The sequence below is a fragment of the Rana temporaria genome, chromosome 6 (assembly GCF_905171775.1).
Source record: "Rana temporaria chromosome 6, aRanTem1.1, whole genome shotgun sequence".
Taxonomy (NCBI): Eukaryota; Metazoa; Chordata; class Amphibia; order Anura; family Ranidae; genus Rana; species Rana temporaria.
In genome coordinates, this window is record NC_053494.1 from 108,910,651 (window position 1) to 108,931,933 (window position 21,283).

The 21,283-nt window shown below is 41.1% G+C and overlaps 1 protein-coding gene across 3 annotated transcripts in view; it reads right to left on the bottom strand.

Annotated features, from left to right (window-relative positions):
* Window positions 1-21,283, bottom strand: part of HIBCH (3-hydroxyisobutyryl-CoA hydrolase) — a 225,646-nt gene that overhangs the window by 79,374 nt on the left and 124,989 nt on the right. For 2 of the 3 annotated variants that reach the window (XM_040357163.1, XM_040357164.1), the window contains exons 8-9: window positions 13,475-13,620; window positions 4,455-4,541 (exon numbers count right to left, since the gene is read on the bottom strand). In XM_040357163.1, the coding sequence (XP_040213097.1) occupies window positions 4,455-4,541; window positions 13,475-13,620 (233 nt within the window). The remainder of the gene's footprint in view (window positions 1-4,454; window positions 4,542-13,474; window positions 13,621-21,283) is intronic. The other variant, XM_040357165.1, reaches the window with a different exon arrangement.

Below are 21,283 nucleotides of genomic sequence, written 5' to 3' on the forward strand. Positions count from 1 at the left end.
CACTTGCTTATGCTTGATGGGCCTCATTGGAAATCAGCAATGGTACTGGCACTGAAGTTTTGTTTTTCCATCACCACCTGATAAGTATCCATTTACTCTCTTTCTACTTTGGACTATATGCTTTGATCCATGTATGGTCTCCCATTGACCAGGACTGTCAACCTGCGTGCACACACTGGATATCAAATTATGGTTTGCAACAGTGAGAGGGAGGTTACAGGACATTGTTTTGCATTCAATCTCTGGTGTTTCATGCCAAATACATACTTGTGACTTTACCTTTTTTTAATTCCATATACCTCCTCTAGACCACTGTTGACCCAGGGTGTTGCCCCCTTCCCCTTTTCATATCTCATCAATTCCCCCCTTTTGGATACATCAAGGTATTAACAACATTCACCACAATATGCCAGCGTGCCTCTTTCCCAGGATCCAGGTCTGCTCTTCCTAGGATCCATTTCCCATTGGGAGCCAACTTAGCTCCCGATCCTATTTACATGCATGCAATTTCTATGTTTCAAGTTTTAGTGGCTGCTGAGGATTGAAGATATTGTACTTTCACATTACTCACTCATATATATATATATATATCTGTCACTGGATAGGGGCAAGAATTGAGTTTTTATCACAGTATGATTGACACATTGTGGATGATTCAGTTTTTATTGTTGGCTATTTGATTTATGTGTTTTTGATATTATAAAATTAGACTTTTTGGGCTGTGTATTTATTTCCTTTCCCTTTTTCCCTTTGCCTTTTAAGCCATTGGAGTGGGTTGAGCCCAAACAGGGTTTTTATTATGAGTTCTTGATGATATGATACCGAAAGCTCCCACTCCAATCCTTTCCCGCTTTTTGCAGTTTCAAGCGTATAGGGGTTTATTTATATTATTTATATATTTATATATGTATTCATAACTTAGTAGGGGTTTGCACCTTGAGGGATCCTTAATCTTAGTTCTCACAATTGTGTCTAACCTCCCTGCATTTATGAGAGATTCCAATAATCTTCTAAAATATTACAGAATTATCACTGGGAAGTAGGCTACCTATGGGCGTTATTAGACTTCTGTGCACTCTACACGTCCTTTCCCCATACAGTAGATCTGCGAGCCTTGCAATATTTTTTATATAGAGACCTGTCAACTCTCGACAAGTGCAATTTTTGGTCGAGAGACGTTTTGGTGGTTGGTTCTATCTTTTACCACCTCCCAGGGGTTGTCCCAAGCTGCTAAGGATCCGTAGAACTGTTTGGAAATATTCTTCCTAGTAATCTGTTCCATTGGCGTCTGATCTTTTTGTGGTACTTTTTACAGTGACAAGCTCAAGGCTCTCACTGATTCTGCATTATGGTGAGTTTAACTATTTTATTATATTTTCATCAATAATGGTGTCAGGATGACTGAAGCACTAACACCCGCATAGATGTCTCTCTCTTCTTCTCTCTCTCTCTCTGAGGGCTGCTCTCCAGGACTTAGACTGGGAGGGAATATTGGCTCTGATAAACACAGAACAAAAATGGGAATTCTTCAAAAAGACTGTTTGGGACCACGCTGCAAAGTATATTCCCATGGGCAATAAGTTTAAAAGGCTAAAAATAGAAACCTAAGTGGCTCACGGTCAAAGTTAAAAAAGCTATAAACAACAAGAAAGGAGCTTTTAAAAAATATAAAAATTAAGGAACACTAGTGTCATTTAAATGTTACAAAGAATATAACAGAATATGTAAAAAGGAAATCAAGGATGCAAAAATTCAAAACGAATGACAAATTGCAGAAGATAGTAGGACAAACCCCAAAAAATTCTTCAAATATATTAATAGTAATAAGGTCAGGTCTGAGCATGTAGGCCCTTTACAAAATAATCTAGAGTGGGTGACTAGGGACAAAGAGAAGGCCAATTTATTTAATACTTTCTTCAGCTCCGTGTATACAAAGGAGCATTGGGAAGCTCATGTCCATAATTGGGGTGGAATTGACACAGCCCCAAATGATCCACAATGGCTCAAAGGTGATATGGTCCAGAAAATTTTAGACAGAATAAAGATGGATAAAGCACCAGGACCCGATGGCATCCACCCACGAATCCTAAAAGAATTGAGCTCTGTAATTTCAAAGCCATTGTATCAAATTTTTAGGGACTCATTACAGACAAGAATAGTACCACTGGATTGGCGCAGGGCGAACGTGGTGCCTATATTTAAAAAGGGAATAAAGTCTTTACCAAGTAACTGGTACAGAGGGGTGGTGGTATACGTGGTATACTTGGATTTTGCAAAAGCGTTTGATACAGTTCCGCACACGGTTAATGTGTAAGGTAAAGTCTACAGGCTTGGAAATATCAGTTTGTAAATGGATAGAAAACTGGCTAAAAGACAGAATTCAGAGATTAGTGGTTAATGATTCATACTCTGAATGGTCTAAGGTCATCAGTGGTGTACCCCAAGGTTTTTAATATATTTATAAATGATATTGGGTCTGGGATCAAAAGTAACATTTCTGTCTTTGCTGATGACACCAAGCTATGCAATGGAATACCATCCTTACAGGATGTCTCCATCTTACAAGCCGACCTTAATGCACCGTCTAATTGGGTAACTATATGGCAGATGAGGTTTAATGTTGATAAATGTAAAGTTATGCACTTGGGGGCTAAGAATATGCATGCATCATACATACTAGGGGGAGTACAACTGAGGGATTCCATAGTGGAGAAGGATCTGGGGGTTTTGATAGATCATAAGCTCAATAATAGCATGCAATGCTAAGCTGTGGCTTCCAAAGCAAGCAAAGTCCTTTCTTGTATTAAGAGGGGTATGGACTCCAGAGAGAGAACTATAATTTTGCCCTGTTCAAATCATTAGTAAGACCTCATCTGGAATATGCAGTTCAGTTTTGGGCACCAGTTCTCAAAAAGGATATTGGGGCACTGGAGAAAGTGCAGAGAAGGGCAACCAAACTGATAAGAGGCATGGAGGAGCTCAGCTATGAGGAAAGATTAGAGGAGCTGAATGTATTCTCTCTTGAGAAGAGAATAAGGGGGTATATGATCAACATGTTCAAATATAAAAGGGGTCCATATGGTGTTGAGTTATTCACTTTACGGTCAACACAGAGGACACTAAATCTCTAATTACGGAAAGGTTTATTCACAGTAAGAGCTGTGAAAATGTGGAATAGACTCCCTCCAGAGGTGGTTCTGGCTAGCTCAGTAGATTGCTTTAAGAAAGGCCTGGATACTTTCCTAAATGTACATAATATAACTGGGTACTAACATTTATAGGTAAAGTTGATACAGGGAAAATTCGATTGCCTGTCGGGGGATCAGGAAGGAAATTTTTCCCCTGCTGTAGAAAATTGGAGCATGCTCTGCTGGGGTTTTTTGCCTTCTCTGGATCACTTGTGGGTATAGAATTGGGTATATGGGCTTGTACAATATATATTTTTTTTTTTATGGTTGAACTAGATGGACTTGTGTCTTTTTTCAACCTGACTAACTATGTAACTATGTCTCCCACCCCCGATCCTGGGCAAAATTTTCTCTTGGCATAATCAGTCTCTGGTGGTTGGAGACTGCTGCTTTAAAGAGATATAATTACCTGTTGTGTCTTTTTGGACAGGAAATTTATGGAAATCTCTTAAGTGGGAGACAAAAAACAATAACCTGATTGGGGTTTAGCCCTTCCTTGTTCTATTTCCAAAAACAGAGAGAAAATTGGCTTTACATAGACTTTGACAAAATTGTAATGCCCTGTATAGCAGAACTTACACTGGAAGTAAGAGGGCAGTTACCTTGAGCCTATCAGTCTGTACTGTATGTACATTATGCTATCAGGGAATATGCTAACAGAAGAAGAGTGCTAACTGGGCAGTTGGATGATTCATCAATCTACTGACACTTCTTTGTACAATCACTGCATGCTGGGGGCAGGGCAGTGACCAAACTGTAATGCTTTACTGCAGTAAGAGTGCCAGGTTCCAAACCTTGCTGTGTTGCCTGATAGAGTGGTGCAAAACCTGCATTTAGAATTACTTTAAATAGGTCTAGTGAATAAAAGAACATGGGTTGGCCTGATGCATGCCAATTCATATAAGTAGTTACTGAATACTTGGACTACATGGCTTTAGTAACCTTCCCCATAAGGCAAAGGCTGACTCATCTTTCTGCTATAATGTGAAACTGTTTAAATTACATTTACTCTTTAAATTAGGTTGTCTACCCTTGACAAAATTACCCCTTAGTAACTCCTCAACTCTCTATATACACCTTCTCTTTTTAAGCCTGTTTATACTTTGCTTCTTTTCTCTCATTCCTTTAGACTTTGATGTTGATTGAGTAGATTGTATTCCTCTTATCTTCTTTTTTTATTTATTTTTATTTAAAATATTATTTTACATTACATTGATTGAGATTAGCCACTAGGTCAGACAAATACATACAGGGGTATTCAAATACCTTTGTCTGATAGGTATCAAGTACTTCGGCAACATCTTTTTTGGTTGGTTCTTTCAGAGATGTAAGGTCTTTTTCAAGGGATGGAATCTAATAAAGCAATTGAATAAATTAATACATGTACATAAAAAAAAACATCTGATCACAAAAAACACTACATTCTATTAGGCTTCTGTGGCCACAATGTAACCACAAAGCTTTTACACTGCAGTTATAAAGAAAATCCTGATAACACCAGAGGCTCAGTTCTCACTTTAACACAAATATAAGGATATTTATTTCTGCCATGTGATTGTTATTTTTAAATCTCATTGGACTCAGCTAAAAATAACTGATCTGTTAGCATTGTGAGCTGTGCCTTATGTCTAATATCATCAGTGTTTTGCATAATCTCAAAGCCATGAAGGAGGAAAACAGATCTTAAAACCATGTTATTTCAAAGTAGAAAAAACATCAATTGGGTGATGGGTGCAGGGAAAAACAAATGAGCTGCTATCCGTTGATTGGGATACAACAGGTGCACAAGTTGTCTGTAGCACTCTATGAGGATCACAATCACATCGAGGTAGGTAGTGGATGAAATACGCTTACCGGATGGGTTGGACTCTACTACTGTACAGCAAAGAGTCAGCCAGACATAGTGGTCTTTGGAAACCGGGACCACTCAAACCGGAATGGGACCATAAGCGAGACTGGGACTTCAAATTGACGTGGACGACAGGAACCAGCAGAGCTTGAATGGTGTGTTGGATCAATACCTTGAATATAATCCTTAGACCAACAGTCAGGAGATGCAGGGCAGGATGTTGCTAAAGCTCTCAGGAAACCATGGAGTGGATGATATGAAATGGAAAAAGAACTCCAATAGTGCAGGTCAATTAAAACCAATGAGGTTTATTTGTAAAAAGTCATAGGTAAATATGACAAAGATAAAAAGTGATCACGTACAGATAATGGCAATGTGGGGTGCTCAATAGCAATACCCCCAAGATACCCCAAGAGGGGTATTGCTATTGAGCACCCCACATTGCCATTATCTGTACGTGATCACTTTTTATCTTTGTCATATTTACCTATGACTTTTTACAAATAAACCTCATTGGTTTTAATTGACCTGCACTATTGGAGTTCTTTTTCCATTTCATATCATCCACTCCATGGTTTCCTGAGAGCTTTAGCAACATCCTGCCCTGCATCTCCTGACTGTTGGTCTAAGGATTATATTCAAGGTATTGATCCAACACACCATTCAAGCTCTGCTGGTTCCTGTCGTCCACGTCAATTTGAAGTCCCAGTCTCGCTTATGGTCCCATTCCGGTTTGAGTGGTCCCGGTTTCCAAAGACCACTATGTCTGGCTGACTCTTTGCTGTACAGTAGTAGAGTCCAACCCATCCGGTAAGCGTATTTCATCCACTACCTACCTCGATGTGATCCTCATAGAGTGCTACAGACAACTTGTGCACCTGTTGTATCCCAATCAACGGATAGCAGCTCATTTGTTTTTCCCTGCACCCATCACCCAATTGATGTTTTTTCTACTTTGAAATATAGACTTTTTTCTTTGCATCAAGCACTGATTGAGCAATTTATATTTATATGTCAGTGGTTTATGTATATGCATTTTTATACTTACCTTGTCATCTCACATGGTATCACATACTTTGGAGTTTTCGGTTTTTAGCGCTACATTTTTTGTTTACAGTTCGGTTCTTCTGCTTGATTCTGAGCATGCACATTTTTTTAGCATTGTATTTGCATACAGAATTGCGATTCCTGATAGGAATTCTTCCTGACACGAAAATTTAGATCCTGCTCTCAATTTTTTCTTGGCATGAATTCTCACAGAAAAAGTGTGATGGAGCATACACACGGTTAGAATTCCTGACAAAATGCTCACATCACACTTTTCTTGTCAGGAAAACTGATCGTGTGTATGAGGCATAACTCTTTTTTTGCTTCTCTTTGCAGCATATGATTCTGCCAAACCTGCTGATTGGCTCCCGCTGTGCCCAATAACAGCGGGAGTGGGTCAGATCAAATACTAGGTGCGTGATCTGGCACAGATCTTCCGCCTGCCACAGTAAATGTACGTGGTTAAGTGGTTTAATGACTTTTTTTTTGTAAAATGGTAGGGGTACAATATACCCCTTACCAATTCACATGGTGGGGCCGGGATCTGGGGGTCCCCTTTGTTAAAGGGGGCTTCCAGATTCCGATAAGCCCCCCGCCCGCAGACCCCCACAACCACCAGGCAAAGGATGTGGGGATGAGGCCCTTGTCCCCATCAACATGGGGACATCATTCCCATGTTGAGAGCATGTGGCCTGGAACAGTTCAAGAGGGGGGGGGGCGCTCTCTCATCCCCCCCTCTTTTCCTGCTGCCTGCCAGGTTGCGTGCTCGAATAAGGGTCTGGTATGGATTTTTGGGGGGAACCCCACACCATTTTTTTTTATATAGCGCAGGGTTTCCCTTAACCACTTAAGACTCGGACCTTTAGGCAGCTAAAGGACCCTGCCAGTTTTTGCAATTCGGCACTGCGTCGCTTTAACTGACAATTGCGCGGTCGTGCGACTTTTTCCGTGACTGCGACATTATGGCAGACACTTCGGACAATTTTGACACATTTTTGGCACCATTGTCATTTTCACAGCAAAAAATGCATTTAAAATGCATTGTTTACTGTGAAAATGACAATTGCAGATTGGGAGTTACCACAAGGGGGCGCTGATGGGGTTATGTGTGACCTCATGTCTGTTTCTAACTGTAGGGGGGTGTCGCTGTAGGTGTGACGTCATCGATTGTGATTCCCTATATAAGGGAACACACGATCGATCACAGCGCCACATTGAAGAACGGGGAAGCTGTGTTTACACGGCCGTCACGGCCGTGGTCACGGAAGCTCCGGACCGGGTCGCGTACACGCGCCCGCGGCGCGCACGACCCCACGGCTGGGCTTAAAGGGCAACGTACATATACGTTGATGTGCCCAGCCGTGCCATTCTGCCAACGTAAATCGGCGTGAAGGGGTCCTTAAGTGGTTAATATCCATACCATACCTTAAGGGCCTGGTAATAGAATTTAGGGGGACCCCCACGCATTTATTTTTAAATGACTTTCAATGACTATGACAATTTATTATAGCCGCGAGTAGTTTTAAATGACTTTTTTCCTTTAGAAATGTCATTTTGTGCAGAGACTGCTATAAACACGGGAAACATGTGCTACTTTACAGGCATACTATAGACACCTATATAGTGAATCTTTAGTGAAAAAAATAGTAGCGCTCTGTTTCATAAAACAGTACTAAAACGAATACTGTTTTATGAAACAGAGCGCTACTATTTTTTTCACTAAAGATTCACTATATACATTTCTATTTAAGTAGCAGATATAGGTAATCAAGTGTATCCTGTGTGCAGCGGTGGTTTAGAAAGTTACTAGGGGGCGTTAATTAGCTTTGTTTACCAGCGTTTATACTATAGACATCCCCAGGTACAAAATTTAAAGGAATATTTCACTTTAAGCATTATTAAAATCACTGCTCCCGAAAAAACATCAGTTTTTTAAACTTTTTTTGCATTGATACATGTCCCCTGGGGCAGGACCCAGGTCCCCAAACACTTTTTATGACAATAACTTGCATATTAACCTTTAAAATAAGCACTTTAGATTTTTCATGTTCGTGTCCCATAGACTTTAACGGGGGGTGTTCGGCTCATCCCTAGTCTTAATCTTGAATGTGTGTCTAACGGTCTTTGGAACAAGATCACAAGCACTGATCCTTGATAGTACTCAAGGCCAATTGTTGATCCAGGCCTGTTTGTAAAAAGGAAAGGATTTGTTCCAGTGAGTATTTTATTTTTATTTCCTTGCACCAAGCATATTATGCCTAGTATATCCAATGGTAGATCTCACAGAAAGATGACTTCTGTTTTTTTAACACTGTAGGGGATTGCTATGTCAGAAAAGGCCCTGTTCTTCAAGACCTGGTGCACATTTGTCATCCCCCACCTGTGACAGGTTCTGAACACCCCTAGGTCTAGGTCCTGCCAATTGAGCTAGTCTGTTAGCCAACTGTCCAATCCTCAGTGGATAAGGCTCTCAAATCAAGGTCTCTTGATGACCGTTCCTAGGCTGCTGTATGTTTGCCATTTTATCTTCATTCCCAATGGATTAAAATGTTCCTTTTACTCACTTGAGGTCTATCTTTTATTTCTGTGGTTCAGCACCGTCCCTTTCCAATTTGTTTGTTTGTTTTGATCTCATTGGTCTATGTGTTTGGGACAGCAGCGGCCACAGCTTAATTTCCTCCACCCACTTGGGACATCGTCCATGGGCCTGGATATATGTTTTATGATAGGATGTAAATGCACAGCCTTTCCGTTTACACACTGATGGCCATCTGATCCGATCCACTAGACCAAGGATTTCAAACTACGGCCCTCCAGCTGTTGCGGAACTACACATCCCATGAGGCATTTTAAAACTGCGACATTCACAGACAAGACTAGGCATGATGGAAATTGTAGTTCCTAAACGACTGGAGGGCCATAGTTTGGAGACGCCTACACTATGGAGAACAGATCCCTATCCGGCTGTTTTTAGTAGATAAGATCTGATCGGATTTCGGCAGGTGTCAACGGGCAGGCTCCATAGAGGGCAATGGATAGTCCAATCGGGTCCACCTAAAAAATTGGCAGATGGACCCAATAGGTCTAACCATGTGAAAGGGGCCTTACATGTATCACAATATAATGCCAAAAGAGAAAAAGCTCTCTGAAAATTAAAGGTGAACTTTGACTTTGAGCTGAACAACCCCACTATGTTACATATAATAAAGGCTTACATGCAAGACTTGCAGCCAGAAGTCTGTGCTGCTCATATTTTGGGGGCTATTCTAATAATATAACATTTATGTTGGGAAAAAAAGTTTTTGGTGCTTTTTCCATTCCCAAATAAAACACAAGATAAATTATTGGTGCCTGGGTACACACAGAAATCAATATAGAACATTAGATGTGATGTAGTCAGTCATGGGATAGGAGTCAGTCATGGGATAGGAGTATCAATGAGAACCTTTTTTTTTTTTTTTTTTAAATAAACAACCATTTCGCTGGAATGCAGCTTTGACAAGGAAGAGTTGTCCATTAAATATCGTTTTTTTTCTATACTTTAATACTTTATGTGCCAAGTCCCAAGTGCCTACATCACTTGTGTGTATGTTAGTCATTCCATATTTTTTTTTTCAGTATGCTGCCCAATTTTTTTGCAATCTATGTCTCATTGAATTTCCCTTAACTTCCTGTTCTGATGACACAAGTAAAAGAAAATCATAGTGAAGGAATTCCCCTCTTAGAGAATTGTCATTTGTTTCCCCACTGGAGGCTTTTCCATCTATTCTTGTTCTAGTGTAACTAACAATTTAGAATCTTCTCTCATTTTCTGTACTGTTGACAGTACAAGTAGAAATAAAGAGGGGGAGATCTAGGTCATTTTTATTGAGTTCTCCAGTAACCTTTTTTTCAGTGTTTTTTTAATTTAGCATTTTATAAACCATATGATAAAAAATATGACATCTGTAATCTATTTACTCTCTCTACATATTATGGATATCCCTGCATGTGTCTTTTTAAAGCAGCAGTAGCTCTTAAAGCGGAGGTTTACCCTAAAAAACAAGTTTCTACCATGCCATCCAGCATACTAGCGTGAGCTACGGTATGTCTCTATTTTATTTTTTTGCGCCGTACTCACAGTTTAATCCCTTAGTTAAGTTTCAGACTCCCCGCGGGGAGTAGGCGTTCCTATGCAGAGGGGAACATGATTGACGGCCGGCTATGGCGCGTCACGCTTCCCGAAAATAGCCGGAGTAGGACTCGGCTCTTCACGGCGCTATAGGGCGCCTGCGCACAGACTAGGAGCTGACTGCGCAGGCGCCGTGAAGAGCCAAGTCCTATTTCGGCTATTTTCGGGAAGCGTGACGCGCCATAGCCGGCCGTGAATCATGTTTCCCTCTGCATAGGAACGCCTACTCCCGGCGGGGAGTCTGAAACTTAACTAAGGGATTAAACTGTGAGTACGGCGCAAAAAAATAAAATAAAGACATACTGTAGCTCACGCTAGTATGCTGGATGGCATTGTAGAAACTTGTTTTTTAGGGTAAACCTCCGCTTTAAGAGCTACTGCTGCTTTAAAAAGACACATGCAGGGATATCCATAATATGTAGAGAGAGTAAATAGATTACAGATGTCATATTTTTTAGTCTGAAAGTCTGAAACTTAACTAAGAGATTAAACTGTGAGTACGGCGCAAAAAAATTAAATAAAGGCATACTGTAGCTCGCGCTAGTATGCTGGATGGCATGGTAGAATTATTATTATTTTTTTTAGGGTGAACCCCCGCTTTAAGTCATTCTTCCCTAAGGCTTCATTTCCACTGGCGTTTTTACAGCCACTGTTGTTAGGCTTTTTTACAGCTTAAAAACGCCTGTCCATGTTTATTTTGTAAAAAAAAAAAAAAAAAAAAAAAAAAAAAATTTTTTTTTTTGTGAGCTGCAGCTTTAAAAATGCCGCGGTCGCGTTTTTGAGCGTTTTTGAGCGTTTTGGCGCGTTTTTGAGCGTTTTTTAACGTCTGGCGTTTTTACAGCTCTACTCTGGAGCTTCAGAACGCCCTGGTCCCGCGTTTTTTTTACAGCTCAAAAACGTCTATGCCACTAGCAGCTCAAAAACGCCTATGTGGGAATGAAGCCATAGAATAACATGGACAGGCGTTTTTAAGCTGTAAAAAACGCTCAGAAACGTGGCTGTAAAAACGCCAGTGGAAATGAGGCCTTAATGTTTAATCTGTCTAGCTTTTGTAATTAGCCAGGTATCTGCTGCATATGTACTAATAGCTTTGAACGTACTTCTATATACAGTGCCTTGAAAAAGTATTCATAGCCTTGAAATTTTCAACTTTTTGTCATGTTACAACTAAAAATGTTAATGTATTTTATTGGGATTTTATGTGATAGACTAACACAATATGGGGCATATTTGTAAAGTGGAAGGAAAATGATAAATGGTTTTATTTTTTACAGCTAACTAAAATCTAGTGGAACCAATTGCCTTTTGAAGTCACCTCATTAGTAAATACAGTCCACCTGTGTGTAATTTCATCTCAGTATAAATACAGCTGTTCTCTGAGGCCCCTCAGAGGTTTCTTAGAAAACCTTAATGAACGAACAGCATCATGAAGGCCAAGAAACACAACAGACATATCAGGCATAAAGTTGTGGAGAAGTTTAAAGCAGGGCTAGGTTATAAAAAAATATCCCAAGCTTTGAACAATGTTCAATCCTAAAATGGAAAGAGTAAGACACAACTGCAAACCTACCAAGATATGGCCGTCCACCTAAACTGACAGGCCAGGCAAGGAGAGCATTAACCAGAGAAGCAGCCAAGAGGCTCATGATAACTCTGGAGGAACTACAGAGGTCCACAGCTCAGGTTGGAGAATCTGTCCTCAAAACAACTATTAGTCGTGCACTCCACAAATCTGGCCTTTATGGAAGAGTTACAAGAAGTTGAAAGAAAGCCATAAGAAGTCCTGTTTGCAGTTTGCAAGAAGCTATGTGGGGGGCAGAGCAAACATGTGGAAGAAGGTGCTCTGGTCAGACGAGACCAAAATTTAACTTTTTGGCCTAAAAGCAAACCGCTATGTGTGGCGGAAAACCAACACTGCACATCTCCCTGAACACACCGTGCCTACCGTGAAACATGGTGCTGGCAGCATCATGTTGTGGGGATGAATTTCTTCAGCAGGGACAGGGAAGCTGGTCAGAGTTGATGGAAAGATGGATGGAGCCAAATACAGGACAATCTTAGAAGAAAACCTGTTAGAATCTGCAAAAAGACTTGAGACTGGGGCGGAGGTTCACCTTCCAACAGGACAACGACCCTAAATATACAGCCAGACCTACAATGGAATTGTTTAGATTAAAGCATATTCATGTGTTAGAATGGTCCAATCAAAGTCCAGACCTAAATCCAACTGAGAATCTGTGGCAAGACTTGAAAATTGCTGTTCTCAGAAGCTCTCCATCCAATCTGACAGAGCTTGAGCTATTTTGCAAAGAAGAATGGGCAAACATGTCACTCTAGATGTGCAAAGCTGATAGGGACATCGCCAAAAAGAATTGAAGCTGTAATTGCAGCAAAAGGTGGTTCAACAAAGTATTGGGGTGGTGGGGGGGGGGGGGCTGAATACAAATGCACACCACACTTTTCAAATATTTATTTGTAAAAAATTCTGAAAATCATTTATCATTTTCCTTCCACTTCAGAATTATTTGCCACTTTGTGTTGGTCTATCACATAAAATCCCAATAAAATACATTTATGTTTTTGGTTGTAACATGACAAAATGTGGAACATTTTAGGGGTATGAATACATTTTCAAGGCACTGTATCTGAATTTCAGATTTTTGTGTCAAAACCTTAGGTTCCATAGCTGTCTTTAGTGAAAAAACAACATCTTTCTCAAGCACCCACTCTTCATTTTATTTTCTGGGACACAAAGTTAACATTATCTGTAGCCTACATAGCACATTTATTTACACTTTTTAATTTTTTTTTGGGGGGGGGGGGGCAAAAATCCATAGTAAGAGCACATACTCAATACTTACCAAAGTGAACAGGGTTATAATGTTGCTCAACCCCAAACAAATAAGATAACCCCAATATAGCTTTCTTATTTGGGAATTAAAAAAAAAATCATAGGTCAGTGCAACTTTTCGTTTATTTGAAGATGATCCGTTTTATTTTTGTTTGTTCTTTCTCTACAGCCATACGCTTTTGCTATAATGACAACCCATGCATGGGCAATTGTTTATTTGATATACTTGTTACTGTAAGATATTTTTCAATAAAAATATGAAATATAAAAAGAATCATAGAATTTACTAAAACAATTATCACTTAAAAAGAAAAACCTCTTTGTTTGATTCTTCTTACACTTTTATACAGAGTTATATGAAATCCTACCTTTTCTGATTCAACAAAATGAGTAGCAATGCCAGCTTTCTGCACATCTCTTCCCTTTAGCCGGAATCCAGTAAGAGAAATATATAAGCCAAGTTTTCCAGGAAGCCGTGGTAAGAAATACCCTCCTCCAACATCAGGGAATAGTCCTTTATTGGAAGAACAAAATCAAAGATCATATAGATGCAGATTGCCACATATGCTACACAACAGTCAAAACACCAGACATGGAGCATTTTGGTAAAATTATTATAGAATAAGTGGACCCAAGGGACCATCTAGCGTTGAACTCTGACATGTATAAAAACCTAAAATATAACCTAATATCTAGCAACCCAACAGCACAATCTATAAATGTGTATGCTTCCTTATAAACCAAACATAAAATAATAATCCACTGTAGTTTACCCAATGTATTATTATTATTATTATTATACAGGATTTATATAACAGTTTGCACAGCGCTTTACAACATGAGGGCAGACAGTGCAATTACAATACAATTCAATACAGGAGAAATCAGAGATTTTACCATCTAGAAGGGAGGGTCAAGTGATAAAAAAGGTAATAGCTATGGGGGAGGATCTGATTGAGAAAGTAAAAGTACAGTTGTTAGGTGGGGGCCGGAAAGGGTTCTCGGAAGAGAAGGGTTTTCAGGGATTGTCTATAAGCAAGCAGAGTAGGACATAGTCAGACAGATAGGGTTAGGGAGTTCCAGAAAATGGGAGAGGCTCTGGAAAAGTCCTGGAGGCAAGCATGGGAGGAGGTAATGAGGGAACTAGAGAGCAGGAGGTTGTAAGTGACACTAAAGGTGCGGTTGGATAAGTAGGATGAGAACCAGCAAAGAGTACACTTATGGAGACCAAAGGCGTGGAGTATTTTGAGGAGGAGGGGGCGGTCCACTGTATCAAAGGCAGCAGAGAGGTCTAAGGCCCGCGTACACACGATCAGTCCATTCGATGACAGCGGTCCGAAGGACCGTTGTCATCGGTTAACCGATGAAGCTGACTGATGGTCTGATGTACCTACACACCATCAGTTAATGAACTGATCGTGTCAGAACGCGGTGACGTAAAACACAACGACGTGCTGAAAAAAATGAAGTTCAATGCTTCCAAGCATGCGTCGACTTGATTCTGAGCATTCACAGGTTTTTAACCAATGCTTTTGCATACTAAAGATCGGTTTTGACCAATCGGTTAGGCGTCCATCGGTTCAATTTAAAGCAAGTTCTCTTTATTTTGACCGAAGGATAACTGACCGATGGGGCCCACACACGATTGGTTTGGACTGATGAAACGGTCCTTCAGTCCGTTTTCATCGGTTTTGACCGATCGTGTGTACGCGGCCTAAGAGTAGGAGCCCATTGGATTTAGCTGTTAGCAGATCGCTTTGTGAGTTTTAGGAGAGCAGTTTTCGTGGAGTGTTGAGGGCGGAATCCAGACTGAAGGGTATCAAGAAGGTTATTCTTGACTAGGTGGTCACTCAGTCAGTTGTAGACCAGACGTTCAAGGAGTTTGGATAAAAAGGGAAGCAAGGAGCTGGGGCGTAGGTTAAGATTGGTGGGGTCTAGTGAGGGCTTTTTAAGAATGGGGGTGACTAATGCATGTTTTAGAGAGTTTGGGAAGCTGCCTGAAGAGAGGGAGAGATTAAAGATGTGAGTTAAGGAGTGTGGAATAGAGCCAGAGAGTGAGCATAGCAATTGTGAGGGAACAGAGTACAGGGGGAAGATGGTAAGGTGGACGCTAGAGAAAAGTTTAGCAACCTTGTCTATAGTGGCAGGGTTGAATGAAGGAAGTAATGATTGGTACCTGTGGACATGGGGTGTTAGGTGGAGAAGGCATCTGTACAGTGGAGATCTCCTCACGAATTGGATCAAACATATGTTTGAAGTGATTGGCGATCTCCTGGGCAGTGAGTGAGTTAGAGGGTGGAGGCAGCGGAGGACTAAGTAGAGAGTTAAAGGTAGAGAAAACTTGACGGGGATGGGTTGATAAGTTGTTAATGAGAGTGATAAAATAGGTCTGCTTGGCAGTGAGGAGGCAGAGATTTTATTTTTGGAGAGCAGATTTAAATTTGGCTGAAATCTTTATAAAACTTAGTCTTTTGCCACCGGTGCTCAAGTGCGCGGCTATGTTTTTTCATATTTCTAGTGGCATCTGTTTACCAAGGTTGTAGGGGACGTGGCCTGATTCTGTGTGTAGAGAGGGGGGTGAGCTTGTCTAGGGAGGATGACAGTGAAGTGTTGTAGAGAGAAGTGGCTAAGTTTGGGCAGGCCAGAGGTGAGATTTTGTCATAGAGGTGGTCAGTAGCAGAGTAGAGAAGAGAACGGTTGAGGAGGCGAAGGTTTCTAGGGGTAACTGTTAGGCCTTGTACACACGAGAGGATATCCGCTGAAAGCGGTCCGCCGGACCGTTTCCAGCGGATAAATCCTCTGGCGGATTTTGATCTGATGGCTGTACACACCATCAGATCAAAATCCCCGCGAAATACATCCGCGGTGACGTGGCCGCGACGTGCGAGATCCTGGAAGGTAAATACTTCCACGCATGCGTCGAATCATTACGACGCATGCGAGGGATGGGGATCGGGCGGACTTATCCGGTGAGTCTGTACAGACGACCGGATAAGTCCGAGGGACTGGATTCCAGCGGATAGATTTCTTAGCATGCTAAGAAATTTTTATCCGGTGGAAATCCGTCGGCTGGAGAAATCTCCGCCGAAAAATGTCCGCTAGGCCGTACACACGAGCGGATTTGTCTGCTGGAACTGATCCGCGGATTAATCCCAGCAGATAGATCCGGTCGTGTGTATGGGGCCTTAGGCGGCTGGAAGGAGAGGAGGTGGTAGCAAGGAAGAGAGAGAGAAACTAATAAGGTGGTGGTGGTCAGGGAGAGGAAAAGAATATTTGGAGAGATGGACAGAGTGCATAGGTGGGAGAAAACAAGGTCAAAGTTGTTTCCGTCAGAGTGTGTAGAAGCGTGTATTCATTGATTCAGGTCAAAGGAGGAGGTTAGACTGAGAAGTTTGGAAGTAGCAGAAGTGTTAGTATTAACAGGGATGTTGAAGTCACTGAGAATGATTGTGGGGATTTCAGAAGAGAGAAAGTAGGGGAGCCAGGCAGAGAATTCATTAAGAAAGGCATGATACTAGTCCAGGGGGTTGGTAGATTACAGTTATCTTAGAGAAACTGGAGAGAACAGACAAATGCAATATGCTTTAAATAAGGAAAGTGATAGAGCGGGAGGTGGGTGAAGTACCTAGAAGGTGATATGTGGGGCTATAAGGATTCACACTTATCACTCCCTTCTGTCCATTGGGTCTGGGGAAGTGAGTCCAAAGAATAGGAAGGGCAGCAGGAGAAGTAGTGTCAGATTCATGAAGCCAGGTTTCAGTAATGGCGAGTAGATTAAATGAGTTAGCGATAAAGAGGTAATGGAGAGAAGTGAGTTTGTTGCAGACAGAGCGGGCATTCCAAAGGGCGCAAGAAAAGGGGAGTCTAGCTTTGGGAAGAAGAGGAATTGAAACTAAATTGTGTGGATTACGGCTGCTGCCAGAGGGTGCAGGGTAATGGGTGTGCTGGGTACAGTTAAGTGATGGGTTTGGTGATATATCCCTAGAGGTTAGGAACAGCAGAAGGGTAAGGGAGGTAATATGGGAGTGCGATTTATATGAAGGGACATGCCCCTGTGTCCCGAAGGGTTTATTACTGTGTGGATTTAGAATTAGCAAGAGTTGGTGAGTGCAGTAATAAGGAGAAGACAAATTAGAGGGTGATATATATATATAAAGTGTGGGGTGGAGAAGAGGGGTGAAGGAAAGAGAGTTTAAGGAGAGAGGACACACGTATCAGAAGGAGTGGTAGAGAGTGCATGTTGAGTGGAAGGAGAGCTGAGTGCCTGTATAATTTAGCTCTGTGCATTCACTGAAGTGCTCCCACTTAAATAAATACCCCCACTTATAGAAATAACCCCAGCAGCAAATGTGCACCCCAGCAAATGTGCTCTTCCCAGAATGATGCTTACTTGTATACTGTTACAGGTGGGGGTGGTGCTTGTTAATTTACTAATCAGTAGTTAATAAAAGAGAGCTGCCTGGCAGGGCAAAATTTCCACTTGAGAATCTGACTTGCAAGGGGCATAGTTGTAGAGATAAGGAAAGTCCATATTTAGGTGAGACAAGGCAGAAATGGCTGCAAATGGTTAAGCAGAAATAACTTAGACTAATACAAATAAGGAAAACAAACACTTTTCAGTTTTCAATTCTGTCTGGATGGCAGTCAGCTGCAACATACCATAGCTATTTAAAAACAGGGAAAACAAACACTTTTCAGTTTTCAAGTATTAGAAACTAACCATGCAAGAATGATATACTATGTCAAACTTCATATCAAAATCGGTACAAGAATTGGCTACTTCATTATAGCCAACGTGTCATCAAAAGACAATTGCACAAGAATTACTGTGCAATTAGGAAAGCTGTACTTAAAGCGGAGGTTCACCCTAAAAAACATCTATGTACCATCCCATCCAGCATACTTGCGTCAGCTACAGTATGTTTTTTTTTTTTTTGCGCTGTATTTACCGTTTAATCGTTCAGTTTCTTTTCAGACTCCCGCGGGGAATAGGCGTTCCTATGAAGAGGGAACATGATTGACGTCCGGCTATGGCGCGTCACGCGTTCCGAAAATATCCGGACTAGGTCTCGGCTCTTCACGGCGCCTGCGCACGGACTAGGAGCTGACTGCGCAGGCGCCATATACAGCCGAGTCCTATTTTGGCTATTTTCGGAACGCGTGACGCGCCATAGCCGGACGTCAATCATGTTCCCCTCTTCATAGGAACGCCTATTTCTCGTGGGAGTCTGAAAAGAAACTGAACGATTAAATGGTAAATACAGCGCAAAAAAAAAAGAAGCATACTGTAGCTGACGCAAGTATGCTGGATGGGATGGTATATAATTCTTTTAGGGTGAACCTCCGCTTCAAAGAATATGGCGACTGCCATTGATTCGATTTTAAGTGTTTTTAGCATCAACAAAAGAGAACTATATGCAAGAGTACCCTTGAAAGATCTTATATGGGGTACATTTGCTGTTGAATTGTGACAAGAGAGCACTGTGATCCGCTTCCGTGGATTATAGGGGAAATGAATGGCGGAATGCCATGCAGCAAGTTCTCTTGAACCCAAGAGTTTGCTTCTACCTCCAGGAGCACCTGTGAGGACCATGCACATTTTTGTTACAAGGCTAGAAACCTCTCCAGGTATATTTGGAAGAAAACTAGAAACTTTTCACTGCTTCATAAGTACCGGTACTTTTACTTTAACCATTCATACAAGGTTCATATATTTGTTTTTGGGAATGTCAAAAAGCTAAAAATCACTTTAGATGCCTGACTTGCTCTACACACCTGTGATTTACTCCTGCTAATAAAAATGTATCATAATAAAAAAATCATAAGAGCTTGTATTTGGTAAAAGCACAATACCCAATACATAGTACTAAACTGACCAAAAACAAGTGGGAAAATAACAAGGCTTATAGATAATAATTAAGCCCTGTACACGCGATCGGTTTGTCTGATGAAAATGGACCGATGGACCGCTTTCATCGGACGAACCGATCGTGTGTGCGCCCCATCGTTTTTTTATCCGTCGGTGAAAAAAAATAGAACCTGTTTTAAAATTTTCTTATGGTAAAAAAAACGATAGAAAAAAAACAATCGTCTGTGGGGAAATCCATCGGTCAAAAATCCATGCATGCTCAGAATCAAGTCGACGCATGCTCGGAAGCATTGAACTTCATTTTTCTCAGCACGTCGTAGTGTTTTACGTCACCGCGTTGGACACGATCGGATTTTAAACTGATGATGTGAAGGCAAGACTGATGAAAGTCAGCTTCATCGGATATCCGATGAAAAAATCCATCGGATTTGATTGCTTCAGATATCCGATCGTGTGTACAGGGCTTTAGAGTTGAATGAATGCTTTTACAAAATCTTCAGCTTGTGATTCAGTAAACAGTTTCAGAATGAGTATAATGAAATAATTCAGCCCAAGTAGACCGAAAAGCATTCCCGGGATTTAATGTGGAGGGTCAAACAGGGACAATTAGAAAGGGAAAAGCATTCCTCAGCTAACAATGTATCTGTCAAGTAAAATAAGCCTTTTTATCTCCTGGCAAGAGTAAGAGTATGAGAATTCTCTTATCCGAAGGACACAGCACAAACTGCTATTGTTAATTTAAACTCTTTCATATTCTAGCTAAGGATCTAATATTGCAGAAGCAGAAGATTTTTTTGCATTCTAATAAAAAAAAAAAATACACAATCAACATTATATTATTATTATTATACAGGATTTATATAGCGCCAACAGTATACGCAGCACTTTACAATATAAAAGGGAGACAATACAGTTATAATACAATAAAATACAAGAGGATTAAGAGGGCCCTGCTCAGAAGAGCTTACAATCTAATAGGGTGGGGCAGGTGGTACAAAGGTTGTAACTGTGGGGAATGAGCTGATGAAAGTGGTACAAGATTAGTTGGAGAAGTGATAGGCTTCCCTGAAGAGATGAGTTTTCAGGGATCGCCTGAAGGTAGCAAGAGTTGACAGGTTGAGGTAGTGAGTTCCAGAGGATGGGAGAGGCTCTGAAGAAATCCTGGAGACGAGTATGGGAGGAGGAGACGAGAGAGCTTGACAGTGGGAGGTCTTGAGAAGAGTGGAGAGGACGGTTTGGGATATGTTTGGAGACAAGTTTGGTGATGGCATTACATCTCAACTTCTTAATGTAATAGGTGAAATGCAATTTTAAAAATAAATTAAGATGGTTTAGTAACATATCAATGTAGAAACATCATGTATGAACCAATTCATTAAAGCAGGTATATGCAATTAGCGGACCTCCAGCTGTTGCAAAACTACAAGTCCCATCTTGCCTCTGCCTCTGGGTGTCATGCTTGTGGCTGTCAAACTTGCTATGCCTCATGGGACTTGTAGTTCTGCAACAGCTGGAGGTCCGCTAATTGCATATCCCTGCATTAAAGCGATCTTGAAACCCAAAACCCAAAATGTAAAATCTTGCAGTTTACCAATTATTTTATGTGGTAGTGGCAACTATTTTCTTTTCTTATGCCTCGTACACAAGACCAGTTTTCCCGTCTGGAAACTGCCATGACAGCTTTTGGCCTGGGAAAACTGGCCGTGTGTACGCTCAATGGCAGTTTTCCCGGAGGTCTTTTTCCTGGCAGTTTCCCTAGGGGAAACACTGCGGTGGAGCATACACACGGCCGGGATTCCTGGCCAAAGCTCTCACTGCAGTTTTCCAGACGGGAAAACCTCTGGTGTGTACACAGGGAAAGTGACCGAGCAGGTTCTCGGATTCCCGGTTGATTTTTTAATGCCGGGAATCCCGATCGTGTGTACGGAGCATCAGGCTTTTCTCCCTGTTTTAACCTGATAATCTGACCAGTAATACACCTCCTGTATTAGAGTGCCCCCACTCTGGATTAAGGAGCACAGGGGACAGCAGCATTGTCATCTGGGGGGAGGGGAGTGTTAGATGTACCAGCAGATTTAAATATACTAACAAATTGAAACCAAACTCCAGCTAATATTTGCATATTTGAATATTTGAATGCAGTTACAGCAAACCTTTTTTGTCTTCCTCTTGGGATAAAGGTTTTACATACAAAAAATAAAAGCTCATCATTGTAAGCACCCATGACAGTGTTAAATGGTTTGTCTCAGCTCTGTAACTGATACATTCTGCTGGTGAACTTGCTATTTTGAAAAACAAAAAACATACT